Here is a 24872-nt window from a genome sequence, read left to right on the forward strand (position 1 = left end):
ACAATTCAAGGATCTCCTAAATGCCACTTATATGGAAACAGGTCAGGGGGCTCGGAGGAGGACTTGGCCATCACGGCAGCTGAGGTCTCTGATGTAGTCAAAAGAAACTCGGTGGCAGGGCTCTGGGGTAGGATGATATTCACCCTGAGTTCTTAAAGGTGCTGAATGTTTTTGGGCTGTCATGGTTGACACGTCTCCTCAGCATTGTGTAGATGTCAGGGACAGTGTCTCTGGATTGGCAGACTGTGGTGGTGGTCCCCATTTTTAAGAAAGGAGACCGAATGGTGTGTTCCAACTTTAAGGCTATCGCAACTTCCCTGAGAAGGCCTCTGACTCCAGACTTCTGGCAAGGAGGATCTGTCTGTTGGAAGAGCATCAGATGTGGGAGGAACAATGCGGATTTCATTCCAGTCGCAGAACTCTGGACCAGCTTTTTACCCTCACTTGGATTCTGGAGAGATCATGGAAGTATGGCCAACCAGTCTACATGTGTTTTGCAGATTTGAAAAAGGCATTTAACTGTATCCCTCGGGGTGTCCTGTTTGGGATGCTTCGGGATTATGGGGTACCTGGCCAGGGGTACGCTATTTGGTCCCGATACAGCTGGAATGAAAGTTTGATGTGAATATGGGACTCCGCCAGTGCTGCCCTTTGTCTGCCGATCCTGTTCATAAATTTATATTGACAGAAATTCTAGGGGCAGTCAAGAAGTAGAGTGTGTCCAGTTTGGTGACCTCAGGATCACATCTCTACTATCTGTGGATGATGTGATCCTGCTGGCTCCACTGGGCTGTGAAACTTAGATACTCACAGGGGTGTGAAGTGTGAAGTGGACCGGATGAGGATCAGCACCTCCAAGTCTGAGGTCATGGTTCTCAGCTGGAAAATGGTGGAGTGCCCTCTCCAGGTTAGGGAGCGAGGTGTTGTTTAAGTATTTTGGGGTCTTGTTCATGACTGAGGGAAGCAGGGAGATCAACAGGCAGATAGGAGAGGCCTGCACAGTCATGCAGATGTTGTACTGGTCAGTCATGGTGAGGAGAGAGCTTAGTCTAAAGGCGAAGCTCTCATTTTACCGGTCGGTCTTTGTTCCTTAATAATAATAATAATAATAATTCTTTATATTTATATAGCGCTTTTCTCACTACTCAAAGCGCTCTCCACACAAGGAGGACCCGGGAAGTGAACCCACAATCTCCTTACTGCAAAGCAGCAGCACTACCACTGCCCCTCACCTAGGGGTCATAAGCTGTGAGTGGTGACAGGAGAACTATATTGCGGTTGCAAGTGGCAGAAATGAGTTCCTTTTGTTGGGTGTCTAAGCTCAGCATTAAGAACAGGGCGAGGAGAGCAGACATTCGGGAGGAAGGCAAAGCTGAAAAAATAAAAATTTAGAGCGGGTGGCTAATCGAGTGCTCAGCGATTGGCTAGCATCATGTCCGGGGTTTACTCTGGCTTTCCCCCTTTTGTTTGCAGGGAATAGAGCTGAGAGCTCCTTGTTGTCTTGTACTGGAAAAGCAAGTAGTCGCCCTGATTTAACATAAGCTGCGCTAATTTGGGGAGTTCTTAAGAAACGTAACAACATAAAAAAGAAACGTTACTTCATGAGGTAGAACTACATAATAATCAACAATATATGCGTCAAATGTTAGAATTATAAAAATGTGATACTCGAATACAGTGGAACCTCGGGTCACGAACGTCTCGGACTACGTACAAATCGGGTTACGACCAAAATGTTCAGCAAACTTTTGCATCTGTTCACGACCACACACTCGGGTGACGAACAAGCCAGTTTCCGTTCCGGTTCGTACACGCCGATGATTTCCGCACGTGTTCAGTCTCTCCCTGTGCAGCGAGAGGGCGCGAGAGCAAGCGTATATATATTTACATACAGCTCGTACGGTCCGGAATGGATTAATTGTAATTACATACAGTCCTATGGGGGAAATTACTTCGGGTCACAACCAAATCGGGTTACAACCAAAGTTTTGGAATGAATTACGGTCGTGACCCGAGGTTCCACTGTATATCTCTTGCATTTAGTGGGAGGCTGGGGACATTGAACCCAAATGGGCCACATTTGGGTGTCAGAAAATGGATGGATGGTGTGCTTTGATTTAAAAGTTTAAAGTCTGAATATTCTCAATTGTAAAAAAATGTGTAAATTTTCACCCAATGATAGAGATCCATAGTGGGCTACATCTGTAGTAAAGGACCAAAAAACGAAAAATAACATTGTATTTGTAATCACTAACCTTCAAATATTCCCAAATGATACTCCACATGCTTATGTTTCAAATTTGACATTTTTAACCTTTTGAGTGTGGCTCTTAGAGGCCTAGGAATCCTACTGTATATCAAAAATATGATCTTATCTGCAATCAGCAACCTCAAAATAGCATAAAATGACACTCCTTACGCCGATTTTTTCTGATCCTGATTTTTTAAAAAGGAGTAACTGTCATTCCCTGTATTCCATTAGAGGGTTGAACTTCTTGGGGTCAGCTGATGTGGCCAGCACAGTGATCAGGTCCTGCTGATCATTTTTGCTGATGACCCCTGTTGGTTTACTCTTTAGCATAAGGGTGTAGTTTCCTGCACGAAATATGGTCCAAAAGTGGCCTAAATATGAGAGGTCTAGAGGGCCAAAAAGATGAGGATCAACCAAAAGCTTGATGGCTTGTATAAGTAGACATCAAGACGAGTCTAACGGCGTGTCATATGTGGGGGATTTTCTCTGACCAGTGAGTCAGGAGGCACCGGACAAACAAAAACCGAAGTGATTTCAAAGCGTTTATCCGTGATTTTTAACAATACAAAAATGGGTATAACAGTACCCTGTAACGAATGGGCATTTTGTGTAGGGTTGGTTTCATCTTACCATCTCTCATTTTGCCTTAATAAGTGCCAGCTGCTGTTACTACCCTCTACTGGACAAAAAATAGTTTTACAAAATTAACGTTTGGTAGTTGACTGCCAACCCATTCAGCCTTAATTCTCATCAGCCCAAAAATAATTCTCATGTTCCTACATCGGCCAGGCAGACGTGCTGACCACTTGACCACTGTATGTGATCCCGGATAAATGTCCGAAAATAGATAGATGGGTGGAATTTTTAATAAATATTATATTTTGTCTTCCTGTCTCCACTTTCATCTCTGTATATTGTGGTATATGGCCAGCAGTTCATCCCGGCCAATACTCCCACACCGCTAAGTGGAGCCCTTCTTGCAACATGGAGGTGCCCCAAGTTCCAGCAGGGCATCATGGACAGTGGAGTTTTACATCACAGCCCTGCTAGATACCATGGGGGCCTCCAGGGGTCGCTGCAGGATGGCACAAGGATTTTTATTATAGCCTGGAAGTACTTTATAGTCACGGGAATAGAATTAACAAAGTACTTCCGGGATGAAGAAAAGAAGGAGTTTTCACCTGACCCGGAAGTGTTATGAAATCACGTGGGCTGAGAGAAAGAAGCATTTCTGGGTCAAAGACTATAAAGGACTCTGGGAAAAGCCAGCAAGCTAGAGCTGAGTTGGGAGGAAGGGTGACTGAGCTGCTGGGAGTGGAGGATTTGGTTATTGATTAGTGTATTTGTTATTATTGGAGTATTGTGGAGTGGAGGGGGCTTTGTGCACATTATTATAATAATAAATTTAAATATTTGAACTTTTTACCTGGTGTCTGACGTGTGGTCTGAGGGTTCAAGGGGACGACGGTGCCCCCTATCTGTCACAATATATATATATATATATATATATATATATATATATATATATATATCCATCCATCCATCATCCAACCCGCTGAATCCAAACACAGGGTCACGGGGGTCTGCTGGAGCCAATCCCAGCCAACACAGGGCACAAGGCAGGAACCAATCCCAGGCAGGGTGCCAACCCACCGCAGTATATGTATATATATATATATATATATATATATATATATATATATATATATATATATATATAATACAACATCTTTTCTGTATGTCTGTCCGCTTTTCACGAGAGAACTACTTAACGGATTTAGATGTTTTTTTTTTTATAATTTGCTTGAACATTCCGGTTGATTTTGCGACTTCTCTCATTGAGCTAAGTATCATAATTTGCTTGTGGTACCAATTTTAATTGCACGAATCCGAGAGACGTGCAGCGGGCCGAGGGGTGGGGGATGTGGACGTCCTCACTCACACGCCAGCCTCGAGGTGTGTAGCTTACCTCCACTTAGCTAGCGAACGAGAGAACTACTTAACGGATTTAAATCAGGTTTTTTTCTAGAATTTGCTTGAACATTCCGGTTGATTTTATGATGTCACTCATCGCGGTAAGAATCATAGTTCACTTGCAGGAGTGATATATTTGCGGAAATCCGAGACAGAGGGCTGCGGGCCGAGGGGAGAGGGAAGTGTGACGTCAGGAGTGGGGAACCAGGCAGGGCCCTCCTCACTGTCCTGTTTCACTACTACGTGGCTGGAGCTGCGATGGTCGGCTAGTTTAGTTTATTATTAAATTAGTGGTAGGTAGTGGTTCAGTGGTTAATGCTACTTTTGCAGGAGAATGGGTTCAAATCTGGGTCTGTGTTTGGATGGTCTCCTCGTGTCCATGTGGGCTTTTGTCGAAGTGTTTGACAGATTGTTGCGGGATGAGCGTTTCTAGGCAGGATCTGAGTCCAACAGTGCCATCTGTGGGACTACCAGACATTTGGATTTGGTGTTGTGCCATCTTCAGCTAACATCCTACTTTATAATCATTTTCCAAACTCTGCTAAATTAATGTCTCTTAATGGTAGGTAGTATTGTAAACTATGCTCTGAGATTTTTCAGGTAAGAGAGAAAACATTTTCGAGGATATTCACTAATTACGGCTTCAGAGATTGGCAGCATGTTGCATGTTGATCGGCACAAACACCACGAGCCAAATCATTTTGCATACTTGCACTGTGATAATGACTGTTGGCCAACTGCAAACCCACAACATCTGGATTACAATGGCTCTTTCTTATTGGCCTGAGCTAAAGTAGGCTCCTTGAGCTTGAGCTTGGGTCTGAGCAGATAATGATTCTCAACACTGCGAGGTGAGCTCTTGCTGATGACATCGGAGGAGTTACTTCTCTTTCACGTACCTCCCACTTAAATGCAAAGTGCCCCCCTCCAGCACAATCCACCACTCTGCAGTTCAAATCCTGCCGACTACGCCAAGTGTTTTGCTGTCCTGGACCCGCACAATCCATAAGCTATCTCAGTTCACTTCATTTTGTTCGTGTTAGGTGGTCTACTGACTCTTATAACCTGGTCCTAGTGTGGAACTGACCTCCCATCTGGGATTTTGTTTTCCCTGCCTAACACCCAATGCCAGGCTGGCCTCTGTTCCATACAATGATGAATTGGATTAAGCAGGTTAGATGATATCTGGATGGATATCTATAAATTACAGACAAAAGTCTGGTATTGAAGGGTGGCATGGTGGTGCAGTGGTAGCGATGCTGCCTCGCAGTTAGGAGACCTGAGGTTCGCTTCCCAGGTCCTCCCCTGTGTGGAGTTTGCATGTTCTCCCCTTGTCTGCATGGGTTTCCTCCCACAGTCCAAAGTCATGCATATTAGGTGCATTGGTGGTCCTAAATTGTCCATAGTGTGTACTTGGTGGGTGTGTGTGTGTGCCCTGCGGTGGTCTGGTGCCCTGCCTTGCGCCCTGTGCTGACTGGTATTGCCTCCAGTGGACCCCCGTGACCCTGTGTTAGGATATAGCGGGTGGGGTAATAACTGACTGACTGACTGTCTGGTATTGAACTTCACAAGGACGGTTTCACGTTTTTTTTTGGTAATTTATTCCATTTTGCACATGTACAGACTGGGATGAACTGGTGTCCTGTGTGGCTCGGATCAGTTTTATGTCTCATGGTAATGAATCGACTTTTATTTCTAGTGGAGTCACGACTAATTTCAAATATGGATTGGCAAGCATCCTATTGTCCTCTAACTCGATCCCGCCGTCCATCGACCGTCTTGTTGGCAGCTGGAATTGTGGAGATGACTTTAATCATATTTATCCAAAAATCTTATTTTGTAACTTAGATTGTTGTTGTTTTTTTTTTTTACAGCAAAAGTTGAAGGAAGAGAGGGAAGCCAAACGAGCACAGCTGGACAGTCGACATGATTACGTGCTGGGGATTGTGGCCTCTTGCCTGGGACTCGAAAAAGGGGAGATTGAAGACGCCATTTTGGAGGGGTCGCAGGTACACTTGATATTCGCGTAATTCTTTGACGGCTGAATTTTTTTCCAAAAAACTAAGTTTTCTGAAAAGCATACAAAGTAACGGTTTCACACGTAAATCAACATAAAACATCTGTTGCTATCGCCGCCTGTTCACTGTTTCTGGCAGCTGCACGGCGGTGGCTTGATGGCCAGCAAGAACGCGCGGCTGGCTGCCTGACTGTCTTTGTGTGGCACGATGGTGGCAGTTACAGTGTGACGCTCTCTTGTTTGTACCTCCTGTCATCATAAGATGGCGGTCATTGCATTAGGCGCATCAGCTACACAAATGTGTTCAGCACCACGATCATCTGCGGAGCGATCAGACGATGCTGGTACCTCACTTTGATTTTCAATCTCCATCTACAAATCACTTGCATCAAAATCAAAGTCAGAGTCCATTTGAGCGATAATACGCAAAACGTCGTCCACTGAGGATTTTGCTTTGCACATTCGCTTTGGTGTCTCGCCAGATGGTGTGGACGAAGACACCAGACAAGACAGCAGGTGTGGTCATATAGCAGCTTTATTTTCTCATCGTCACAGTGAGCAGGTTTCAGAAAAGCAGGCAATCAATATTACATGACAGCGTCAGGGCTCTTCTGAACACTGTTTGTTGGGTGGGGCAAAGTTTTTATACCCCTAGAATGCGTGATTTAATATTCATTATGAAAATGCAACAGTCAACACTTTATTATACACAATCCTTGAGCCCCTTCAATGCTCCTTGTGCAACTTGATTCCTTGGCTCCTTGTTATGGCGTTCAGATGTAAACTAAGGGAAACCGTGATAAGGCAGTCTCAGTGTGGAATGCTTAGACCTTGAGTCCTTTTGACAAATATTTTTCTGTTTGCTCAGCAAAGCATGTTTTTAAAGCTTACTTCTGCTTAACTTCTTAGACAAGGATTAGTACAAGGGAACAAAGAGAACATTCATCTTCCACAATGACAATGCCATTTTAGAAGTAGTTTGCTCTTCGCTACTCATACACACGCAGGGAATCGAAGGTCAATCAACAACGCTAAATTTCCTTTTAACAAGGAGAGTCGAGCTAAAACATAACAATGAGTTTAATCGCAGTTTACAGCCGATTACCGTCCTCTACCCCTGAATTTCGACAAAAGTCGACATCCACCCTGAAAAAGTGAAAGAGTTGCATGGCGTGAGAGCCGACTGGTCCTTTTCACGGAGACCATCTGGTGTGAACAGTGATGACCAGGACTCCCATATCCTCCCCAGCTTATCAAAGACCGCTAGCCAAAATCGCTGGCACCTACCTAGCCTACCGTGGATTCAGAAAGTTTTCAGACCCCTTCGCTTTTTCACATTTTGTTACATTTGCAGGAATCCAGGGGGGCTGCCCTCTTGCGCCCAGGGAAAGATAGTGCCCCTCTTCCGGTCCGTCGTTCTTCCAGGCGTCCCGGTGGGGCAGGACCCCTGGTTGTCTGCCACAAGGCGAAAACCGGAAGTGACGTCACTGCGCATCTCGGGACTCTTCCACTGTTCTATGGATGAAATAGAAGCAGGCATTAGTGACTGTGGTCTCTCAGGCACTTGGAATGGTGGGCTTACCTTGCTAGAGCCCTATAGACGTGTTCCCCATGCGCACGTGTGCAATGCCATTTGTTATATAGTGTCTTCCATCTGAATATACTTCTACAGTATATAATACACCTTTCATTTATATATTTCTGTTTGACTTTTCCTTGTCGCTGTCCCCGTCATTTATTTTTATTCAAGGTGACTTCCATGTCACAAGTACATAACACACTTCTTCCTCGTGAGCCCAGGCTGTTTGTTGACTCTCAGAATTACAAACTAAGGGTCTGACCCTTGTGAAGGTGCTCTTGTCAGGCTGACATCTTAAGCTGTAGGCCTCACCACATTTTATGCTCATCCCAATCCCGAGTGACGGCTTCACTAACCTGACTTTCTTTTTCTCTTTTTTTGAACACAATGATCAGATTGACCAAATAGACCATTTCTTTGCTGCTGGAGGACAAGCCCATCTTATGTTCTACTATCAAGATATGGAGCCGGCAGAAGCAGGTGCTGTACATACGTCTTTGTTTTATTTAAGTGGGACTTCAGCGTTCCAGTGTAGAGCTGGGTGGCAACTCCTGACCCTTAAAGGCTTTAGGGGAGAAGCAGCTGACAGAGACACCTCTGTGATGTTAATGTGCTGTTGTTTACACGTGCATTTATGAGCTTAGCAGATTCTTTTATCCAAAAGTGACTTACCAAGGAGGCCAAAGTAGTCAAAATACAGTCAGCCTGGAAAACTGTTTAGGACCAAATGAGACAGGACGAGGTCACAAAAGTGATCATCGCAAGGGCAGAACGTAAGAGACGCGAAGGGTTAAACACCCGGGAGGTTCAAAGAAGGCGAATTCTGCTTTGTGCGTCCCACATAGGAATCTCCTCTTATGTATTATTTTTTTATGCTTTAAATATTCAGTAGCAGGTGTGTTTGAACCGGAAATACTACAGCATAAGGGCCAACTGGACGGAAAAGTAAATGAAAAGATTCTAAAAGTGTTTCATGGTCAGCATCTATCACTTTAAAGGGAAGGCATTTTAAGGGTTTGTTGGGCCAGATATGGCAGAAGTGAAATATTCTCATTTCCTCAGGTGTGGCGACTTCAGGCACAGCAACAAGCATTGGGAAAAGCAAGAAGGCCAAAGTGTTTGTGACCAACGGCAAAGATGTAGCATTGAGTGGAATCTGCGTGTTCTTCACAAGAGCCAACGTCTCTAAAGCGATCACAGCAGAGAATGTCCACAAGGTAAGGGGTCACCTTAGTGTCTGCTGGGCCACTGGGCATCTGTCATTTGACATTTTATACGGAACTGACCACTTTACAAAAAAAAATAATGAAAGTAATGCATTACATTCACTCATTAAAACAATAATGTCAATATTTATCATTTCATCATGAGCTGCTAGTGTTAATGTTACTTAACTGGTCATTTTATGGCACACGACTATCTATCTATCTATCTATCTATCTATCTATCTATCTATCTATCTATCTATCTATCTATCTATCTATCTATCTATCTATCTATCTATCTATCTATCTATCTATCTATCTATCTATCAGTGGCGGCTGCTAGCTTTTGAAACAGGGAAAGCTCATATTAGGCCTTCATCATAAAATTCATTATGTTATCCATCCATCCATTTTCCAACCCGCTGAATCCGAACACAGGGTCACGGGGGTCTGCTGGAGCCAATCCCAGCCAACACAGGGCACAAGGCAGGGAACCAATCCCGGGCAGGGTGCCAACCCACCGCAGGACACACACAAACACCAAGCACACACTAGGGCCAATCCACCTAACCTGCATGTCTTTGGACTGTGGGAGGAAACCGGAGCGCCCGAAGGAAACCCACGCAGACACGGGGAGAACATGCAAACTCCACGCAGGGTGGACCCGGGAAGTGAACCTGGGTCTCCGAACTGCAAGGCAGCAGCACTACCCACTGCGCCACCGTGCCGCCGCATTATGTTATTTGTACGTAAATTCTGCCCTCCGTTCCTTTTGCAGAAAATGGTCTGTGACCCTGTCGTACCAATTGGCCGTCTTTTCCAGGGACTTAACCAGTTTCCTCTCAATGGCCAGGAGAGCAAGGTTGCTCAAACGATCTTGGCCCATCGTGTTGCGGGTGTATGACTTGACCCGTTTTAAACAGGAGAAGCTCCTCTCTACACCTGCTGATGTAGCGCCAATTGTTGCCACTAACGACAACAGCTTGTATAGCTGAGGCATTGCACTATCCAACTCCATGTCTTTAAGAAACACCAAGAAATCACACAGCTTACCCCTGCTCCCCTGTAAGTCATGATCTGAATATAGTACTTGAAGTTCAGATCTCAGTCTCCCTGAGTCAAAGAAATGGCCGTAACTTTTCAGCACACTTTCAAATGCTGTCAATCAAAAAAGGGGTTCCGCCCTTTAAACAGCTCCTCCAATCATCATGCAGCAGCCCAGCGTCCTGGCCCGCCCACTGCTCCATTCACTCCCAGAGAAGCTGAGCTTCCCTGGAAGTGACGATTTTGGTGCATTTATCCAATTACCGTCCAGCTTTTCTGCAGTGAAAAAAGCTCCTCTGTGCTTGCCCATAGAGCTCCAGTGAAGCTGGGCTTCAGGAGGGTTTAACGCGCTGTGCTGCACGGAAATGTATGATAAGAAAATCACGTCAAACGATCTACAATAAATACCTGATTCTGAACGAGCTAGTCATGAAGTTGAACGCGTTCTAGCGCACTTTTATTAAAACCAATATAAATACGACAGTGCATACATGAGCATTTATTTTCTGACATAGTAGAGGAAGCGGAGCTTCCCTTGTAGTCTTAGAGCAGTCGCCACTGTTATCTATCTATCTATCTATCTATCTATCTATCTATCTGACAGACAGACAGACAGACAGACAGACAGACAGACAGACAGACAGACAGACAGACTGACTGACTGACTGACTGACTGACTGACTGGTAGTTATGAAAGGCACTATATGCTGTACACATTCAGTTCAGTTCCCTTTGTGAATTTCTTCCCTGCAGGAAGCCACCTTTAACATGCTGGACACGTCAGACACAGGCCTCTTAAAGAGCATCGAGCAGCTTCTCTCTGAGGTTTTCATCCCCACACTAAAGAAGATGAACTACGGCTGGGGCGAGATGTCCAGCCCTCAGTCGGCTGCGGTGCGGCAGGACTTCCTGTGTTCCCTTGACAGCTTTGTGGCCGTGCTGAGCGGCGCACAGCAGAGCTTGATGGAGAAGGTAACACGTGATAGCAGATTCTCATCTTTTTTTGGTAAATCGTCTAACCACAAACGGGATGCTTGTCCATTACAGGGCACACCAGCACCAGCACTGACCATCACCTTCTGGTGCTGGTATTTGCCTTGACAGCAGGTCCTTTGAGTGTGTTTGGGGTGTGAAGTCCTGGGGGAAAACCCAAGCAAATATGATGATGGCATAGATGCTCCAGTCAAGAAGGCACTTTGGCCCTGAGGCCTCCAGTGCTTAACGACTCCATTGGCCTTTGTTTCATGTGATGTCATTCTTGTTGAACATCATCCCATAGACCTTTATAGTGATGTGGTGGTACGTGACCAAGCTTTCAGAGCCCTTCAATGTGTATTGGTTACCTGCTGAAAATTTGGCTAACATATGAATTATAGGGTTTGTGGTTTCTTTTTCACATTGTTTGGATACGGTTCAAAATTTACACAATAAATAAATATGAGAAGAAATAGTTTATTGTTATTTTCTGTGAGACTCTTGTCACCTTAAAGTCACGTCACATGTGACTTTTCCATTTGTAGCCTTCATTTACGTATTTGTGGCGAGTCGGAAGAAGTTGGTCCAGCTGTGTCAGACTGAACATCTTATATTGGCAGCAGCAGGATTTATAGGTTGGGAACCGGAAGGGGGCGGAGTCAGTCACCCTCACTGGGCGGAGTCAGTCACCCTCACTGGGCGGAGTCAGTCACCCTCTCTTGGGTGTCTTTTCTGTGCTGTGAAGGTAACAAGAGAGGAGCAGGTTAGCATCAGTGCCCCCTCTTGACCCAGAGTGGCAGTACACACCTCAGATGAGCCCGGAGGGTGGTCCTCAGTTCTATGTGTATGAGAACTGACAGCCAATGAATGCTCAGCCAAAAGTACATTTCATATAATGCAGCAGCAAGGAATAAGGAACACAGTGCTTTGGACCTCACAAACAGAAGAGACCCTCGTCTGTCTGGTGTCTTGTGTTTCACGTACCACAACAGAATGGATAAAGTTGGGGACCCCTGCCCTATGCTTAGCGAGTGACACTTCTACACACTACCTGGTAGTTCACTACGACCCCTAAATCTTTCACATAAGCAGTCGTTTCAATTTTCAGACCTCCCATTGTGTATTCAGTTCAGTTCATAAATGAAATATTTTTTTTCATCTGCCTCACAAGTCATGGTTAAAACAAATCAAAACTAAGAATTGTGTCATTTGTGTCATCGGTATTGCCCGTGTTTCACTTTTGACATCATCCCCTTTTAAATCTGACAAATGAGTAATCCAACTGGGTTCAAAATTCTCTGAAGCTAAACTTGTCTTCTGTAGCTGCTGCACCTTTCATGACGTTGACTCTCTTGTCCCTCGCTCCCCATAGGTGAACCTAAACGACTGTGACACTTACGACTTGAAAACGCTGAAAGGACCCTCTGACTACGCAGCCGTAGTGAACAGCACTGAAGCCCTGGAGAAGATTGAAGCCTGCATGAAAGTGTGGATCAAGCAAATTGAGCAGGTACTGCCATTCTCTCCAAAAAAAAAAAAATAAAAGCACTCAACGTTGATGAAGTGGCTCCTGGGATTTAATCGGCCGCGTGCTTTTATGTCGATGGCATTGCAGGTCCTTGCAGAAAGTGACCAGCTACGCAAAGAAGCGGACGATCTCGGCCCCCGAGCAGAATTAGACCACTGGAAGAAACGCATGTCGAGGTTCAACTACCTGCTGGACCAGCTGAGGAGACCGGATGTGAAGACGGTGCTGGGGGTGCTTACGGTAGCAAAGTCCAAATTGATTAAGGTAAGGGGGCAAAATGGAAAATTCGATAAGGGTCCATAAGCATTGGGGGGTTGAGCATGGGGTCAAGTCGGTTTAAGTCAACAAGTTAAGCGTCATAATGCTGTGTTTGTTTTCTGATATGGGAAGAACTACAAATAGTCAAAATGTCACCCCCAAATAATGGAATCTTGAAGGAAACGGAAAATGGTGGGATATGGTAATCCACTTTGAGGTTTTGCATGGGGGGGGTCACCCTTAATAATAATAATACATTTTATTTATATAGCGCCTTTCCCATGCTCAAGGCACCCTTGGTGATTTCGGTGCACAGACACTCGCTCATTTCATTGAGAGCCCCCTTAGTGTGGACACTCGATCATTTGTGAATTTCCCCTTGGGATTAATAAAGTATCTATCTATCTATCTATCTATCTATCTATCTATCTATCTATCTATCTATCTATCTATCTATCTATCTATCTATCTATCTATCTATCTATCTATCTATCTATCTATCTATCTATCTATCTATCTATCTATCTATCTATCATTTCATTGAGTGGGGGGGGGTCGGGGTCCCCTTTTGTGATTTTCGTGCACAGACATTCAATCATTTCAATGAGTGGGAGGGAGGGAGTGTCACCAGGGGAGGGAGGGTCCCCCTTTGTGATATTTGGCAGGCAGACATGTGGATAATTTTATTGACATCCCCCTTTGGTGTGGACACTCATTCATTGAGCAAGGAAGGGGGTCCCTCTTGGTGATTTTGGTGCACAGACACTCGCTCATTTTATTGGGAGCCCCCTTAGTGTGGACACTCAATCATTTCATTGGGCGAGGGGGTGAGTCGTCCCGTAGTGATTTTGCAGAAACTCAATCCTTTCATTTCATCGAGAGCCGCCTTAGTGTGGATACCAAGGTTATTACAGTTTTGTCTTTTTATATTAGTTTTAATTTCTATATTTTTTCTGACCTTACTTGGAAATTCAGTTTAGTTTTAGTTTTCCTTCATTGTGTATTTTTAGTTTTAATTTAGTTTTTATTTCACAAAGATGTTTTTATTTTATTTTTATATCTATTAGTTTCAGTTTTAGATTTACTAATTATGGCATGGAGCTCCTACAGAGTTTAGTTTTGTGTCACAATCAGATAGAACTGTACACTTAACGGATTTGGATTTAAGTTTACTGTTAGTGGAAGCTTACTACACTACATGGTTTACTATTTGGTTTTGTTTTTGTCTGATAAAAATAAGCACAATCAAAACCAGATACTGAATATGAACAATTTTACACAATTTTTTCATTTTAATAATATTTTCTATGTCATTTGTGCTCAACAAATGTGCGCTGGTTGTTGGCACTTTTTATCTTTTCCTTTTATTGCCCAGAATGGGCCAATTTGTAATGAAATTTAGGTGACTTTTAAGGTTTGAGGGTTTGTTTTTACTCTAAGTGTCTGTACCACACAACATATCTCACTCCAAGACAATGTGCTTATAATGAATGCCTTCAATAATGCATTCAACAATCTCCCTTACTTGGGTTTGTTATTTTCTACCAGCCATATTGATCTCTGATTTCATCTCGGGCACAAACAATTTATAGACAGAATTTTGCCACCTGCAGGCCTGAAAAGATCAAAAATCAAAAAACAGATTCTACTGTGTTCTGACAGGTGTGATCATGAAAATCACAGGGGCTTAGGAAGAACAGGACTCTTAGGCTTGAATCAGTGTGCAGACCTCACCTAGCTGTATTGAGAGAAACAAAAGAAAAACAAGCATGTAGTGTGAAGGTTACGGGTGGTGAGACTTGAATAGCCCATCATAAGAAGAGCAAACCCTGCATGAGCAGAGCAGGATCAGGTAATAAGAGTATGGACGGCCACAAAACAAAAGAGACCGCAACTGAGATTAAGAACAATATATCCATCCATCCATTATCCAACCTGCTATATCCTAACTACAGGGTCACGGGGTTCTGCTGGAGCCAGTCCCAGCCAACACAGGGCGCAAGGCAAGAAACAAACCCCAGGCAGGGCACCAGCCCACCGCAGGGCACACACACACACACCAAACACACAATTTAAGATCGCCAATGCACCTAACCTGCATGTCTTTGGACTGTGGGAGGAAACCCATGCAGACACGGGGAGAACATGCAAACTCCACGCAGGGAGGACCTGGGATGCGAACCCAGGTCTCCTAACTGCAAGGCAGCAGCGCTACCACTGTGCCACGTGCTGCCCTACGAACAATATATACATTATATAAACATGTCTGTGCAGAGCAGGATCACAAGAAACCTGGAGCCTACCCCAGCAGGTTTGGATGCATGGCAGGAAACATCTCTGGTATGCAATTTCTATGATATGGCTGATGTTAAGAACAAAAAGAATATGATATTTCAACTACCTATTTTGAGAGAGAGAGAAACATTGAAAAAAGGGGGGCACATTTTTTTAAAATATAATTCTGCTACTGGTTTGTTTTCACAATATCGGGTATTTTGAGCTGTGAATATGAACTGAAAAGATAAATGAATAAATATAGAATAAATGCAAAAACACATTAGTATGTTTAGCTTTTCATCACTTGGCAGACTCTCTTCGCCTACACACCTGTAGTTCAGTGGAGACGTTGCCAACTCGGGAATTTTACAAGGTTTGTATCGCTTTGTTTGTTAAACGACGTTTTTAAAGCAAAAGTGATTGGTCAGCAACAATATGCCGATCTTTTATGATGACCTTGTCAGTCTCTCGATCAGCACCGTTGTATTTTGAAAAATCGGCAGTGGTCACCCCTCGACTCTCTTGTATACTCCGATATGGGGATGGATATTTGAGGAGTACAATTTTTATATTATGTACATTAAAGAACCATCAACAACAAATCAAATCAAATTAACAATATATCCATCCATCCTTTTTCCAACCTGCTATATCCTAACTACAGGGTCACGGGGGTCTGCTGGAGCCAATGCCAGCCAACACAGGGCGCAAGGCAGAGAGAAATCCTGGGCATGGCGCCAGCCCACCGCAGGGCATACACACAGCCACACACACCAAGCACACACCAGGGACAATTTAGAATCGCCAATACACCTAACCTGCATGTTTTTGGACTGAAGGAGGAAACCCATGCAGACATGGGGAGAACATGCAAACTCCACGCAGGGAGGACCTAGGAAGCGAACCCAGGTCTCATTACTGCGAGGCAGCAGCGCTACCACTGCACCATTGTGCCGCCCCAACATTATATCGAATATTCATTATTAAAGTAAAGTTGAATGAATCGGACTCTGCAGCTGCATGAAGTAAAAAAAAAATCGAGTATGTGTTCAGGTAAAGTGCCACTTGCAGTTGATGGATTTGTCCCAAAAGTTAACACAGATAGCTCAGGGGTCCTCAATCATGGTCCTGGAGGGCTGCAGTGGCTGCAGGTTTTTGTTCCAACCGAGTAAGTTAGTTGTCTCGCTTGTTAAAATTTTGAACTCTTATTTCTTATTTTAGTCTTAAACAGCTGTTTTCTCAGTTTTTAATTGCTCCTAATTAGCAATAACATGCAAATGACAAAAGAGACCAGCATTTCTCCATTTAGCTTGTTACCATTGACACCTGTGTGTATTTATCATGCACTATTGGGTTTAATGAAATACTTGTAATGAAAGTGAAGAGAGAAAAGTGAAGGACTGAGAATTACTCCTCCATTTTAGCCTTCAAATCATTTGGATGACATCCTTAGAAAGGGGAAGAAAATCCAGGATACGAGAATGAGATGACATAGCAGAGTTAAAACACTAACAAGCCATGAAATTAAATTATTGGCAAGGATTGCTTTCTAATTAAGCAACCGGGTTAGAACAAAAACCTGCAGCCACTACGGCCCACCAGAACTGTGATTGAGGACCCCGATCTATCTTGTTGTGTTTATGAGTTATTATGTTTACACACACAGATAATTCCAAAAAACAGTATTTTCGCACTCAGGGAGGTCTAAAACATCAAGATGCATCAAAATCTTAAGGTTGAAATTTTTCTTGATTATTACACTTTTTCTATACTTTGTATATGAGAAAGTAAAAACGATTTCTCCTTGTGTGAGGTGGCAGGTGAATTAATGTCAACAAACACAGGCACGTGAGAATGTGTGAGATGTGAAAGGCACTATATAATAGATAGTTAGATAGATAGGAAAGGCACATCTATCTACGTAGATAGATAGATGTGAAAGGAACTATATAATAGATAGATAAATAGATGGGAAAGGCACTATATGATAGATAGATAGATAGATAGATAGATAGATAGATAGATAGATAGATAGATAGATAGATAGGAAAGGCACTATATGATAGATAGATAGAGAGATGTGAAAGGCACAATATGAAAGATAGATAGATATGAAAGGCATTATATGATAGTTAGATGTGAAAGGCACTATATAATAGATAGATAGATAGGAAAGGCACTATATGATAGATAGATAGATAGATAGATAGATAGATAGATAGATAGATAGATAGATAGATAGATAGATAGGAAATTGGCTGATGTATTGTGGATTTCTTTTAAGAACACTGTTTATGTTTTCAGACCTGGCGAGAACTCGATACTCGTATTACCGACTCAGCTAATGAAGCCAAAGACAACGTAAAGTACATCTACACCCTGGAAAAATTCTGTGACCCTTTATACAACAGTGACCCGGTAAGAAAAAATATATATATTTTTTTTATTTAAAATTATTACAAAGATTACCCTGGAAGGCTTGATTGTGTTTAAATGGAAATTCTTTTGAGAGGTTGCAGACTGTTCCCAACATTTCCTCTCGTGCTCTTGGCTTTGTGTTGCTGTGCCTTTGTTACGTTTGATTTCTTCCCTGCGTGTGAGTGAAGAAGCCTCACTTCTCACAAGTGCTATCCTTGAATTAGTATTTAAACTTTTTCAGGCAGAAGTCATCAAAACTCAGCATTGCTCTGGGGATAGATAGAGTGCTGTTGAGCGTTGTCTATGGACACTATGCAGAGTTGGTTCATAATATGCCATCTCATAATGTCACTGTCCTTAATGAAGGATTCTGTTTGAATTGATATTTTATGAATCTGATTGGTAGGGTGGGTGCTTTTCAGGCCACTGAAGTCTCATTGTAGACAATGGAAACTAACAAAATAAACGTCAAGTGGGTCCATGGGCTTTAAGAAGGGGATCAGAGGGTGTGTTTCAACTACAGAGGGATCACACTCCTCAGCCTCCCTGGAAAAGTCTATTCAGGGGTCCTGGAGAGGAGGGTCCATCGGATAGTCGAGCCTCGGATTCAGGAGGAACAGTGTGGTTTTCGTCCTGGTCGCGGAACAGTGGACCAGCTCTATACCCTTAGCAGGGTCCTGGAGGGTGCATGGGAGTTCGCCCAACCAGTCTACATGTGTTTTGTGGACTTGGAAAAGGCATTCGACTGTGTCCCTCGGGGAATCCTGTGGGGGGTACTCCGAGAGTATGGGGTACCGGCCCCCCTGATAAGGGCTGTTCAGTCCCTGTACGATCGGTGTCAGAGCTTGGTCCGCATTGCCGGCAGTAAGTCGAACCCATTTCCAGTGAGAGTTGGACTCCGCCAGGGCTGCCCTTTGTCACAGATTCTGTTCATAACTTTTATGGACAGAATTTCTAGGCGCAGCCAGGGCGTTGAGGGGGTCCGGTTTGGTGGGCTCAGGATTGGGTAACTGCTTTTTGCAGATGATGTTGTCCTGTTTGCTTCATCAGGCCGAGATCTTCAGCTCTCTCTGGATCGGTTCGCAGCTGAGTGTGAAGCGGTTGGGATGAGAATCAGCACCTCCAAATCCGAGACCATGGTCCTCAGCCGGAAAAGGGTGGAGTGCCCTCTCAGGGTTGGTAGCGAGATCCTGCCCCAAGTGGAGGAGTTCAAGTATCTCGGGGTCTTGTTCACGAGTGAGGGAAGAATGGAGCGTGAGATCGACAGGCGGATCGGTGCGGCATCCGCAGTAATGCGGGCGCTGCATCGGTCTGTCGTGGTGAAAAAGGAGCTGAGCCGCAAGGCGAAGCTCTCAATTTACCAGTCGATCTATGTTACTACCCTCACCTATGGTCATGAGCTATGGGTAGTGACCGAAAGAACGAGATCGCGAATACAAGCGGCTGAAATGAGTTTCCTCCGCAGGGTGTCTGGGCTCTCCCTTAAAGATAGGGTGAGAAGCTCAATCATCCGGGATGGGCTCAGAGTAGAGCCGCTGCTCCTCCGCATCGAGAGGAGTCAGATGAGGTGGCTCAGCATCTGATCAGGATGCCTCCTGGACGCCTCCCTGGTGAGGTGTTCCGGGCACGTCCAACTGGGAGGAGGCCCCGGGGAAGACCCAGGACACGCTGGAGGGACTATGTCTCTCGACTGGCCTGGGAACGCCTTGGGATTCTCCCGGAAGAGCTAGAAGAAGTGGCCGGGGAGAGGGAAGTCTGGGCATCTCTGCTCAAGCTGCTGCCCCCGCGACCCGACCTCGGATAAGCGGGAGACAATGGATGGATGGATGGATGGGTCCATGGGCGGACATGTCTGCATATGCATGTTGATTTAATTTGCCATTCCCAGATGAGAGGCTTCACTTACAGTTTAGATGTCCCCTTTAAAACTGTTGGAGCTTCTGCATCAGCTGACTATGGATGCCATTTTATAAAATGCGTGTTTTCCTTTTTCTTTTTTTTTTTTTTTTTAGGTTTCCATGGTAGATGCTGTTCCTGGACTTATCAATGCCATTCAGATGATTCATAGCATTTCCCGTTACTACAACACTTCAGAAAAGATAACCTCATTGTTTGTAAAAGTAAGTATCATTAGATGTTGTGATTGATTGAGAAGACTCTTAAGCTCTCCCCACAACTCTGTAAATTTTAGGAAGGCCCAGAAATAAGCAAAATGAAATGGTGTATTACAATAAAAATAATAAACAGAAAGATACAGATTAATTGATATTAAGTTGCTGACCAAAAACCAAATAACACACTGGGCTTTCCTACATGGCCTTCATCCGTGTCTGTTGGCTAATGTGGCTCCCCACTTGTCTTCATACTGTGCCTATAAACAGGCAGACATCTTTTTTTGTCCTTCCACGTAATCACAGTCATTTGGCCTTTTTGTGACATGTGCTGCACCCTGACATGCTAACTCGACTGGCGTCACTGGACATATCAAGATGGTGCGGTCGTGTACTGCCATATGCATCAGTAAAATGTTAAGTAGTTCAGGTGAGGTATAGAAGCTGTCCATCATTATACCGTAACCTTGGTCAAGAAAAGGGTCTGCCAGTAACACCACCAATGATGTAGCGATGCCGTCATGATTGTGCTTGCCATCCCACGGGGTCCTTTGGTATGAAGTGTGGAGATCCAGAAGGACCCAGTGATTGCTTCACACAGCATGTGGAACCTGACACTGAATCGCACACATTTGGATGTGATGTACTGTGTCCATGACAGCCATCCCTTGTAACGTATGAGGCTTTTGTCAATACTTGGGTCACAATGGACAATGTACACTGTCTACATATTTTTGATGATAGCCTGATACAGATGCCACAGTTTCTGTAGTTTTGGTGCTGGGTGACTGGCCTCATCATAGGTCATCGTTCTTAGTGAAGTGCAGGTATATCACAATGAGTGAAAAACGACACTCACTCATAACTTCACCAAAGATGGGGGTCTGCAACAAGCGGTTTGTGGACCAGGACTGATTTATCAGCTCTTCTGATTTCTGCATCAAAGTGCAAATACTTGGAGAGAAATCTGGCCTACTACACGGTAGCTGACACTTGTTTCTACCGCATCTTGGACTTTATAAAAGCCAGATCTCCATGCTTATTGGATTTTTTTCTTCTTGCATTCTGCAGGTTACAAACCAAATGATCACAGCATGCAAGGCCTACATTTCAAACGGTGGAACTGAGACGATCTGGGATCAAACTCAGGATGTGGTGGCGGAGAAACTGAAGGCTGCTATTAGATTAAACGAGGTATCTGAAGCACTGGGCGCTCTGTACAACCGTCAAATATTTGTAGACGGGTAGAGGGTGGTGCAGTACTTAATGATGCCACCTTACAGTTCTGAGAAACTGGGTTCAAATCTCAGTCCAGCTGTTACCTGTGTAGATAGACAGATAAACAGATACAGTATGAAAGGCACTATATAATAGATAGATATGAAAGGCACTATGTAATAGATAGATAGATAGATAGATAGACAAACAGATAGATATGAAAGGTACTATGTAATAGATATGAAAGGCACTATATAATAGATAGATATGAAAGGTACTATGTAATAGATAGATAGATATAAAATGTACTATGAAATAGATAGATATGAAAGGCACTATATAATAGATATGAAAGGCACTATATAATAGATAAATATGAAAGGCACTATGTAATAGATAGATAGATAGATATAAAAGGTACTATGTAATAGATAGATAGATAGATATGAAAGGTACTATGTAATAGATAGATAGATAGATATAAAAGTTACTATGTGATAGATAGATAGATAGATAGATAGATAGATAGATAGATAGATAGATAGATAGATAGATAGATAGATATGAAAGGCACTATGTAATAGATATGAAAGGCACTATATAATAGATAGATAGATAGATATAAAAGGTACTATGTAATAGATAGATAGATAGATATGAAAGGTACTATGTAATAGATAGATATGAAAGGCACTATATAATAGATATGAAAGGCACTATATAATAGATAAATATGAAAGGCACTATGTAATAGATAGATAGATAGATATAAAAGTTACTATGTGATAGATAGATAGATAGATATGAAAGGCACTATGTAATAGATATGAAAGGCACTATATAATAGATAGATAGATAGATATAAAAGGTACTATGTAATAGATAGATATGAAAGGTACTATGTGATAGATAGATAGATAGATAGACTGATGTGAAAGGCACTATAAGATAGATTGATAGATAGATATGTAAGGCACTATATAATAGATAGATGGATGTGAAAGGCACTATGTGATAGATAGATGGATAGATAGATAGGCGCTATATGATAGAACATTGAGAAAGAAAGAAAGAAATTTGGTGGTGTAAGCTGTTAAATGTGTTTCTGACTCAGTGTAGAAGTAAAACATCGATGATAGAAAAATAATATTAGACAGACAAATATATCTGAGAAAATGACCTGACAATACTTAGAAGTGTAGTGGACGTCAATGAAGAGAATGTTTTACGTGTGTTAGTCTTGTGTGTGTGTGTGTGTGTATACAGTATACACATATAGACCTCATTTACAGCAGGTGCCTCTTTTGTAATTCTGAGCACTGCAGGTGTAATTCTAACGTCTTCATTCCTTCTTGATTCCTTCAGGAGTATCAGCGCTGCTTCCAAAGGACCAAGCAGAAACTGGAACAGAATCCCTCTGAGAGACAATTTGATTTCAGTGAGATGTATATATTTGGAAAATTTGATACTTTCCAGCGCCGTCTGCAGAAAATCCTCCACATGTTCCACACCATTACAACTTATTCTGTTTTGCAAGATTCTAAAATTGAGGGTCTGGAGATCATGGCAACAAAATTCCAGGTACCTACTTAGAGATTTCTGTTTTTTAAAGAAGATGTAATAATGTAGTTATAACAAAATTAGATTTATGAGTGGTTGTTTAGAGGCCTTGAAGCAATTGTGAACTGTGGGACAGCTTCAGGGGGGATTCTTTCATGGCAGAGGGGTTGTCACCTGGCTGTAAAATGAGGGTATCCAGTCCCCTTGCTCCAAAGTGCCATATATCCATGGTGTTAATGGTGTGGTTGGTGTTTGGGTGGGAACTGCAAAAAGACAACAATAGGGGTCACCGTGTTGAAGCTACTTGATGGTCTTATTCTAAGTGAACAAATTTATTCACACCAAATTATTAACTAACTGCTGTTTAAGTGGTGGGCACTTTTTGCTCCTTAGCCCTTCCAGGATACAAAAGTTATCCTTTCTTAACGGCTCCAAACAGAAAAAAATAATTATTTAATGGGAACTAGAATATCAGAACAAGAAGCAGGTTTTCCCCTTCCACAACTTTATAGTAACAACTAAAATAAGGGACCTCTCCCAGTGGTGGTATGGAGTGTCAGACGGATTTGAAATTTCATACTTCTCAGTTTCTACCAGAAGGTTAGTGATACTGCCTGATGCTTTATTAAACTGTATGTGTCATAAAATAAAGCAACCAAATGGTAGGAATTAATCAACTCTGGATATTTTATACTGGATTCAATATTAGTGGAGATGCAGTGTCAGGACTGGAAGTTCCAAAAACACTAGAGGGGGAAATCCCGTCAAGAACCCCTGGCTAAAAACAACACGTGCACACATGGAATCTTTATAAAATAAAAAGAGTTTTTTCTCCAAACTGCCCGGAGGCACAAAAAGAAAGCTCTGTGGAGCAGAAAAGGCAAAATGGAATTTTCTGTAACAATAAAGCAACCTAAAACAAACGAGGCCCAAAAACAGAATCCAATAGCAAGGTCAAAACACCAAGCAGAAGGGCGTAAAAATCCAGAACTTGACAAAAAGCACAGCGAAAGACACACAAACTCACCAACTCCAGAGCGCATTCACAATGAACCGCCAGGAACTGGTGGAGATCCTCTGGATTTATAGGCGGAGGGCAGTTCCTGGCCTCTTGGGGGACCTCCCACAACATACATGAAACTTCACCCAGGCACCCAAATAAACATAAATGAAAGTAATACATGAACAAAAATAACATACAACATACTCGGCAGAGGAACCTGTGCTGAGATTGAACTTGCCTGACCCTCATGATCAGCGTGCCCCTTGTTTTTTTGTGGACCACCATAGCACAAGGCTTAGTGACTTCCATGTTTTCCCTGACAGAAACATTGATAATTGCTGCATTGTGAACAGTGCTTATGGTGGACTGAAGACCCTTATCCTGCTGGTAAGTCAGTAGGATGGAAGGATGGGGGACAGGGGACAAAACAGCAGGGCTACATATTTCCCCGAATCACTAGATGGCAGCCTCCCCGTGCAGACACCCACAGGGCATGCTGGGAACTGGAGTCCAATATGGCAACCTTGTCAGGTTCTTTGGGTATTGCCAGTGGGTGTCACATGTGATCCCAATTTGTGGCACTTCTGCACGACCTGAAAGTGCATCCAACAGGCTATGACTTGGCCATATGTAGATGAGTCATGGGAGTGGTTATGATGAACAAAGCAAGCCTGGGAGTTATGGAGAAGAAAGAAAGAAAGAAAGAAAGAAAGAAAGAAAGAAAGAAAGAAAGAAAGAAAGAAAGAAAGAAAGAAAGAAAGAAAGAAAGAAAGCGAGTGTTGTGTGTTGTGTTTATGCCACCTTTGGAGCCTTTGTGTAGGTTATTAGTGAAAAAAAACTTTTTACTTTTTATTGTCCCGGGACTTGAGTCTGTGCAGTTGTGTTGGGGGAGCTGCAATACCTTCTAATAGTCAGAGCGTTCACTTGAAGTCCGTCATCTCCAGCCTCTTTCTCATTCTTCATGCTTTGGCTTCTGTTAGGTGCAATTCATTCCACATGACCCCTTCTGTGCACTTGCATTATTCTTTTGGGTTTCTAGGACTTTCCTCATTCAGTAAATCTTCAACGTGCTCTCTTCTTCTCTGCTCTGAACTCTTCTAATTTTACCCATGGTTGTTTCCAATAATTTCATATATCTTTTGTCTGCTGCGCTTTGGTAGATCTTATTTCTTTTTCTTCTTCTTGTTTCGGCTGCTCCCGTTAGGGGTCGCCACAGTGGATCATCTTTTTCCATATCTTCCTGTCCTCGTCATCTTGTTCTGTCACACCCATCAACTGCATGTCCTTTCTTACCACATCCATAAACCTTCTCTTAGGCCTTCCTCTTCTTCTCTTCCCTGGCAGCTCTATCCTTAGCACCCTTCTCCCAATATACCCAGCATCTCTCCTCTGCACATGTCCAAACCAATGCAATATCACCTCTCTGACTTTGTCTCCCAACTGTCCCACCTGAG

The 24872-nt window shown here is 43.2% G+C and overlaps 1 protein-coding gene and 1 long non-coding RNA gene across 4 annotated transcripts in view; one reads left to right on the top strand and one right to left on the bottom strand.

The window, feature by feature from the left end:
- Positions 1-24872, bottom strand: part of LOC127530043 (uncharacterized) — a 454116-nt gene that overhangs the window by 112035 nt on the left and 317209 nt on the right. The gene's annotated exons all lie outside the window — the stretch shown is intronic.
- Positions 1-24872, top strand: part of dnah5 (dynein, axonemal, heavy chain 5) — a 437381-nt gene that overhangs the window by 94115 nt on the left and 318394 nt on the right. For all 3 annotated transcript variants that reach the window (XM_051935611.1, XM_051935612.1, XM_051935613.1), the window contains exons 2-11: positions 6100-6234; positions 8217-8301; positions 8884-9038; positions 10824-11042; positions 12418-12555; positions 12661-12837; positions 17413-17526; positions 19539-19646; positions 20709-20831; positions 22221-22436. In XM_051935611.1, coding sequence (XP_051791571.1) covers positions 6100-6234; positions 8217-8301; positions 8884-9038; positions 10824-11042; positions 12418-12555; positions 12661-12837; positions 17413-17526; positions 19539-19646; positions 20709-20831; positions 22221-22436 — 1470 coding nt within the window. The remainder of the gene's footprint in view (positions 1-6099; positions 6235-8216; positions 8302-8883; positions 9039-10823; positions 11043-12417; positions 12556-12660; positions 12838-17412; positions 17527-19538; positions 19647-20708; positions 20832-22220; positions 22437-24872) is intronic.

Source organism: Erpetoichthys calabaricus, chromosome 13 (genome assembly GCF_900747795.2).
Source record: "Erpetoichthys calabaricus chromosome 13, fErpCal1.3, whole genome shotgun sequence".
Lineage (NCBI taxonomy): Eukaryota > Metazoa > Chordata > Cladistia > Polypteriformes > Polypteridae > Erpetoichthys > Erpetoichthys calabaricus.